Raw genomic sequence first — 8,308 nt, 5'->3', positions numbered from 1 at the left:
AGCCCTTCATAGCTTCCTGTAAGATGTGAGCAAAGGCTGCGTGTTGAAGACCGTACTTTGACCTATAATTGTTAATGTTTGTGTCATTTTGGTCTTTTGTGGATAGTTGTCTCATTGGCAATCATACCACATCTTCTTTTTTATACCTCTACCAATTGGAAACTTGTGACTTGAATGGAGAGTTGTCTAATTGGCACTCATACCACGTTTTAATATATCTAATTAGTAACAAGCATTCTAAAATAGATTCACTTTTGATTTCAATTTAAGAAAATGTAAGCCTCTCTTTATTAGAATAAACTTTATTATACAATATAAACACAAACGAAATAATCTACATTAACTTATAAACTTGTATATATTTAAATGAAAATACTGTTTTTAATATCGTTCTGATCTTTTGTTGTTGACATGTTCAATCTCGTTTGTCTTTTTTTTGTGCCTGAGCAGAACCAAATTCCGATTCATGTTTACATCTACAGTGTTGACAAGTTTTACAGGTATGTTCAATTTTGCAGCAACATTCATGACTTTCTTCTTTCCCTTTTCCTACACCTGCAGCCTTAGCAACAGCAACACCCGCAACGCCAGAAACACCGGCGCCGACAGCTGTCCCCGCTGCACCTAATCCAGCGGCCCCGATAGATTGCATGGTAGCAATGGCACTTCCGGCAGCAACATTACCTACTGATGACATCATTGCAGCAGCTATAGACCCTCCTGCCACACCACCACTTGTAAAACCTATAGCCCCCAACGCTGCAGGGACAGCGATTGGAGCGAGTACTGCACCACCAACTAGGCAAGCTGTACCGATGGCTAGAGGTTTAAACCATGATCCTGAAAAATAAAAACAAAAAACATAAAAATCTACTCAATAGTATAAAACCGATGTATAGAACGGGTGGTCATTATCAGTGACACTGAATCTAAAGTTTTGACTGTAAAAAAATCTACTTTCGTATTTTTTAATCCCGACAATTAAAAAAAATTTACAAAGCATCTTGTGTTGAAAACGCATAAAAATATATCCCGAATTACACGTCACACTGTATATTTTGATGGGCTTCCAATGGTCAGTCAAGGAATTTGTAATTGTATATCATCATTCTTATCGGGTCAGCACGAGTTCACGTGTAAGTGCATTGTGGTCACTTCCTTTTATCGTCAGCATTTGATGTGTTAACTTGTGATTCTTATCAAACAATTTGTTCAAAATTCCCACCCACATACCGCCCTTTATGTTATCTTTTGAAATTGATATGTAAATATGTTTATTTATGGGGCAGGTTTTTCTCCCCACCTAAAAATGCTATTCTTTGTCATTTATTCAATTGACACGATATTAGTTGATGTAATTTCGTATTGACCAGACTAGAGACATCATACATTTACAGTATTAATAACTCACTCTTTTATTTAAGTCGGTTAGTAATAACCAATTAAAACAAAATTATCTTCTCTGCTGTCTTAAATTATTTTATTCGGCTTAATTTTCAATTAGCAAATAAAATTGGTTTTAAGACAGACAGCTAGATATCATAAACATACCATGTATACACAAGCCAGAGTCTGAGCTTGATTTGCTATATGATATAAAAACTAAACTGACGAAAAAAGGTAATTTATTCAAAATCATAAAATGCAAAAAATACATTTTGCAAATAAAACATTTCACATAAAAGTTCATATTTAATATGAAATAATAATACATAATTAATACGAAATTACATCAACTAATATCATGTCAATTGAATAAATGACAAAGAATATCAAAGGTGGGGAGAAAACCCTGCCACAAATCCACTCTAAGGCAAAAAAAGTGGATCCCCACCCGAGGCTGATCTACTTGAGGGAGGCAATTATACCCCAAAGAAGCATATAATTTCAATATAAATGTTGATTACTTGTCACTAATATTTCAACCTCGCAGTCAAGAAAACTTAAGAAAATGCCTGTTCCAAGTCAGACTTTGTTATCCATTCGTTTGATGTGTTTGAGCGTTTGATTTTGCCATTTGATTACGGACTCTCCGTTTTGAATTTTCTTCTGAGTTCGATAATTTTGTTATTTTACTTTTTTCAGGCACCTAACTTGGGACAGCCACATGTATATATATATATATAATGTGGCGTGGTTAAATATGTTCGCGGGCGCCCAACTCACCCCTTACCCGATGCAATAGTGGAACAGTAGAACAAATTATAAAAATCCGTTGAAAAATCTTAAATAATCAGATATATCCAAATAGAAATACATCTAACAATAAAGGGCTGCGCTTTAGCGCATGATACGCCTGTTGCTCTTTTAACTTGTCTTTTATGCTTTAACTGAATTTATATGATCAACTAGAAATAGTGTGAGCCCTGTCAAATATCCCCCCCCCCAAAAAAAAATAAATAAATAAAAATGCATAAAAAAATTAGCACTATTTAAGCTACCTCAAATTTAACTAGGATGTTACATTAATATCTTCACCAAAATATCACCAAAGTTGCATACAATTCCCCTTTTTTAAGTATAAAAATTCATTACTTAAGAAAACGTAAAATCTAAAATTTATAAAAATGGAAAGGGAGCTTATGTCAATAGATATAAACAATGTATCAAAGTTGCATAAAATTTTGTGAAAGTGTTAGTTATTGTTCCAAAATTGGAAAATCCCCCCTTTTTTAAGCATAAAAATTCATAACACGGAAATGTGTCCTCTGAAATTTATAAAAATTGAAAGGGAGCTTACATCAATAAATATAAACAATTCACCAAAGTTTCATTGACATTGGAACCCCCTTTTTATGAATAAAGCCCCATAAATCCAAAACTTAAAATCTGAAATTAAAAAAAAAAAGAAAGGAAGCTTACGTCAATAGATATAAACAATTCACTTAAGTTTCATGGACATTGGTGAAAGTGTTTTTGAGTTGTTGTCCGAAGTGTGGACGACGGACCCCCTTTTTTATGAATAAAGCCCCATAAATCCAAAACTTAAAATCTGAAATTAAAAAAAAAAACGAAAGGGAGCTTACGTCAATAGATATAAACAATTCACTTTAGTTTCATGGAAATTGGTAGAAGTTTTTCTGAGTTATTGTCCGAAGTGTGGACAGACGGACGGACAACGGTATACCATAATTCGTCCCGTCTAAAAGACGGGCGTATAAAAACACAGAGTGGACTTGGCCGGGTACTTGTACATCTCAACAACAAAAAAGACACTTGTACATCCCAGCAACAAAAAAGATACGAGTACAGATCTGAGAGTACTCACAGTTACTGATAGCTAGTTCAAAGCCAATAACAACTATAAAAAACATGCATCTAAGACTAAATTATCAACAGTACACATCCAACATCCAGAAGATTTGTGTATAAAGACGTCATAAACAGTCAGAGAAAAACATGACCATGTGCAATGCCAAGTTACAGGAATCGACATATTCTAGATCAATGAAGGCTGCATATGTATATGTTAGCGGCAATAAGTGAAATTAGGCATTAAGCTTAAATCCTAGGCAATAAGCTAACGCCTAGGCATTAAGTTATTGCCTGAAATTTTCAAGCATTAAGCTTATTTCCTGAAATCTGATGATGATTATTCATCCTATTGCCGAACATAATTTTAGGCAATAAGTAAACTCTGGAATTTATGAATACTTGGTGATTTCTTCTTGATTTAAATCGTTTTTTATTTATATTTCTAATAATGCATGTATAAATATACATTCATTTGACAGATCTTCAAAAGTAAAGTTTATTTAGTAATTTTTAAAATTAAAAACTCGTACTTTTTTCATGTTTTTGAGGTATGACAAAAAATAAAATGGTGGGGGGAGATTCTATAGAATAACTATAATATTTATTTGAAAATGTGTACACTTCACTAGTCGAGCTGGTTTGAGCTGGTCAAAAGTGGACAAAATTAAGATATGATGGTTTGCCCACACCATTTTGGATAAGTTAAATTTTCTTTGATAACAGTTCCACAACTTGAAATAACAAAATGAATTGAACACAATTTCTATTAAGTTCTTCATATTTTTAAATTTTTGATTGATGTGAAGGAATATAAATAACATATTCTATTTGTGATTTTATTGACAATAAGAAGTGAAAAATCGTCCGTTTTTTGTTGTTGTAAATTTTAGTGTTGAGTTTCCAGTGTAAAACTAAAAAATCTTAATCTCGGTCAGATCTATACAGAACGTTAGTGCTTGAATCAGTATAATTAAATATAATATGCATTTTACAACAAAGCATGATTTGCCTCTTCGTAAAATGAGTTATTTGTACTTGTGCTAATATTTCTTTCTTTTTAATGAAACATAGTTGGACTAATTCAGTCTTTCAAAACGGTCGACCAAATATACACTGTCACAAGATCGCTAAACGAGGGTGGGTGTTCCTCCAAATTTTTTTTTCCTCCAAATTTTTTTCCTCAAGTTTTTTTTTTCTCAAATTTTTTTTTTCCTCATTTTTTTTCGTTTCCTTATTCAATTTCTTTTTCCTTATTCGATTTTCATTTCCTTTTTCATATTCATTTCCTTTTTCGGTTTCTATTCCCTGAATCGGATTCTATTTCCTTATTGGGTTTCTATTTCCTTATTGGGTTTCTATTTCCTTATTCGGTTTCGATTTCCTTATTCGGTTTCTAGTTCCTTATTCGATTTTCATTTCCTTATTCGGTTTCTTTTTCCTTTTTCAATATTCATCGTCCTGAGCACTATGTGTTTTATACCAAGGCTAAACTAATGAGCACTATGCTTATAATGTCTAGATCTCAACCTATAACCCAAACCATACGTAAAATTGAGAATGGAAATGGGGAATGTGTCAAAGAGACAACAACCCGACTAAATAAAAAAAAAACAGCAGAAGGTCACCAACAGGTCTTCAATGTAACGAGAAATTCCCGCACCCGGAGGCGTCCTTCAGCTGGCCCCTAAGCAAATATATACTAGTTCAGTGATAATGAACGCCATACTAATTTCCCAATTGTACACAAGAAACTAAAATTAGAATAATACATTGTATGTGCCCATCAAACTTGGTAAAGAAGCATGCCAGCATTTTTTATCCTTGCATGTTCCTATGTACCTAGAAACACACTATCCATTCTTTCTGATTTGAAAATGTGCAATATAAATTGATCCTTTTTCTATTATAATCGTTCGTTCTAAGTCACCAGGTCCCATGTACTGAATAGAGAACATTCAAACTAGTCCTCCAAACTGCCTCAAATAATAGATAAAAGGGGAGGGAGAGGGTTTCAGAAACATTAAGCCTGTTAAGAAAGTTTTGAATAAGCATTCAATGACATATTTGTCGCTGGACGTCAGATAAACAATGAATCAAAACATAAATAAATGCGCCAATTTGGGTTACGCAATGTTTCAACCATTATTATTCTCATTATTATAATTAAATCATACTTTTGGTAGAGAAATTCACAATTTGTTATATCAAATTGACAATTTGATATTCCTAATTAATAATTTGTTACATCAAATTGGTAATTTGTTATACCAAATTGATAATCTGTTATATCAAATTGATAATTTGTTATATCAAATTCATTATCTGTTATATCAAATTCATAATTCGTTATATCAAATTGGATAAAAGTTTTTTTTAACTTAGCATGGTACGTAAAGGCTTCCGCAATTTCCAACGTTCTACATGTCAAGTTTTACAGAACGTAACGTCAAAACAAGTAAAAAAGCATGGTGTGACATTATGACTAGACAAAAGTAGCCGCTGACTGTGTCGTTAATACTTCCGACATGTGATCGAAAATGGGTTCAAAAAAATCCCTGAACAGTAGATTTTAATGTTATATAGTAATTTTTGTGCTATTATAATTTCAAAATTTCCCCCCTCCAAAACTGTATAATATGACTTATCATACTTGTAACAAAAATGTAAAAAACGGCGTTTTGTGACATTTTGACTAGACAAAAACAAAAAGATCGCGTTTATTTTTTCTTCAATATTTTCTCTTAAAACTTCGACACAATTTTTTTTCATACACTTAAATAAAAAGTTATCACGTTTGAATAAAATTTCATATCGTAGAAAAGACTGTAACTGCCTTTTACTTTTCATAAGACACTTAACAAATACGTCAAAACGTCAGAAAACGGCGAGTGTGACATTTCAACGGATTTATTAAAATGAACAATTTAGGACATAATTTAAACAATACTTACCAATTGAAGACATAGAAAGTTGTATATTTATTGTATAATTTTGACACCGGAAGGGTGGATATGTATATTGTGGTTTGGATCTGCAGCATTCGTTCGACTTTTGAAGAGCTCCAAAAAATATGCGAGATTTTGGTTTTGTGACAGAAATACAAATTTCAAAAAATCATTAATTCTGCCACGATCTTTTGAAATGTTGAAACAAAACTTTTTATTTATTCTTTCCTTATTATATACGGAATAAAAAGACATATCATTTTTGGAATAATCTATTTGAATTACCTTTGAAAATTACTCTTAACTTTACCCATATCCATATTTTTTTTCAATTTTCGGCTTGACCACAAAACAAAGTGAACTTTTCGTCCTGGTCAAACGCGTCCAGTTAACGATGACGTCATAAGGAAAACATACACCATTAACACCAAAGACTACTCTTGCTAGGAGTACAACTTTTTTTTAATAAGTTTAAAAAATGACAAGAATAACTTCAAAGCAACGCTGATCATATGTCGCGGTGTTACTTGTCTACACGCTCAAAATCAGTGTTATTAGGGATCATTCGAGTAACAAAATGAATAAAAATATTGATTTTAAGGCATATTCCATTTCTACTTTTAATTACGCACATTTTGATATATACATTCATATAGTTATCAATTCCGAAACTTCTAACAAATGCAATAAAGGCGAACTGGAATTGCAGAACCCATATTATCACCAACACCGTACGCGACGTCATACAATTTGGATACAGACGTCCACCAACGGTTGAAAGAAAAACGTTCGTTGGTTTTCCAGTTTGAATGGTTTTAAAGTTAGTAATTTTGGGGCCCTTTATAGGTTGTTGATCGGTGTGAGCCAAGGCTCCATGTTAAAGGCCGTACATTGACCTTTAATGGTTTAATTTTATAAATTGTTATTTGGATGGAGAGCTGTCTCATTGGCACTCACACCACATCTTCCTATATTTACAAACGTCCAATAATAAGGGACGACATCAAAAGATCGATGTAGGATAAAAAAAACTTCGAGGTCAATGAAAAAACTATGTGAATTAAGTTTTTTATCCTACATTGAACATTTAATGTCGTCCCTAAGTTAATTGAAATGATTTAATTATTATTGTTCTCCTTTTTAAAACAAATACTGATTTGCTTTTCTTATACAGAATAATTTAAACACCTATCGTTTCACAAAGAATCGTACGACAATCTTAGATCGTACGTCGGTCGTACGTCAAATCTTTAGTTTTTGACCGTTTCATAAACAATCGTAAGTCGAATTTTATTGCAAGTTTGATCGTAAACTTACGAGTATTAACAGACTGTCGTAAGTCAAATCGTAGTGATTTTACCTGTCGACAATTTGTTAAAATCAACAACATTACATTATCTCATAGAAAAATAAGGCCGTGTTCACATTGACCTAAATTCGGTGTTGTGTTAGTGTTACTCACACGTAAACTAAACACAATTGCGATCCCATTGATAAAACTCAATGTGTACATGTAGTTTATATCATGTTTTATCTACACACAGTCGATAGTCAATGTAGGCCTTGTGTAGGTTAAGTGTACACAAAACTAGACATTTAGGACATTAGTTTTACCGTGTATATATTTAAGGAGGAAACTATTTTTGAGTAAAATTGATATTTTTGATAGTTATAAGTATTATAATAGTTCAATACAGAAATTATTGTCTATAAAATTTTACAGATTTTTTTTTGGTTAAAAAAAATAAACGTACTTTATTAACCACTGATCAAGACTCAAAGCAGCATCATTGCCGAACCCATAAAACAGCAACCAATTTATTTTCCGGGGGGGGGGGGGGGGGGGGTATTATAGTTGAGTATAAAACATAAAGACAAGGTGGTGGGGGTGGTGAGCTATTGATTTTGTTTTGGAAACAAAAAATGTTTCACGCTTTTGGCCCTGAAAAAAAGTTTGTTTGTTTCACCCTCAGCTGCCACTATATATAATGCTAAAATTGATTTCGACTTGTTACCAAAATTTGTCCTGAAAAAAAATCAATAGCCCATGCCCCCTACCCCCCCCCCCCCCCCCCCCCCCCCCCCCCCCGCTCCACCTCCAAGAGACT

At 32.9% G+C, this 8,308-nt stretch overlaps 1 protein-coding gene across 4 annotated transcripts in view; it reads right to left on the bottom strand.

The window, feature by feature from the left end:
- Positions 1-317: 317 nt before the first annotated feature.
- LOC134725511 (interferon alpha-inducible protein 27-like protein 2B) overlaps positions 318-8,308 on the bottom strand; it is a 28,076-nt gene continuing 20,085 nt past the window's right edge. For 2 of the 4 annotated variants that reach the window (XM_063589384.1, XM_063589383.1), the window contains one exon: positions 320-840. In XM_063589384.1, the coding sequence (XP_063445454.1) occupies positions 416-840 (425 nt within the window). In that variant the 3' untranslated portion in view covers positions 320-415. Of the gene's footprint in view, positions 841-8,308 lie in introns of all 4 variants that reach the window. The other 2 variants (XM_063589381.1, XM_063589382.1) reach the window with 2 other exon arrangements.

This window comes from Mytilus trossulus, chromosome 7 (assembly GCF_036588685.1).
Source record: "Mytilus trossulus isolate FHL-02 chromosome 7, PNRI_Mtr1.1.1.hap1, whole genome shotgun sequence".
Taxonomy (NCBI): Eukaryota; Metazoa; Mollusca; class Bivalvia; order Mytilida; family Mytilidae; genus Mytilus; species Mytilus trossulus.
The sequence above is the reverse complement of the archived record's forward strand: the minus strand, read 5'-3'. Positions and strand labels throughout refer to the sequence as shown.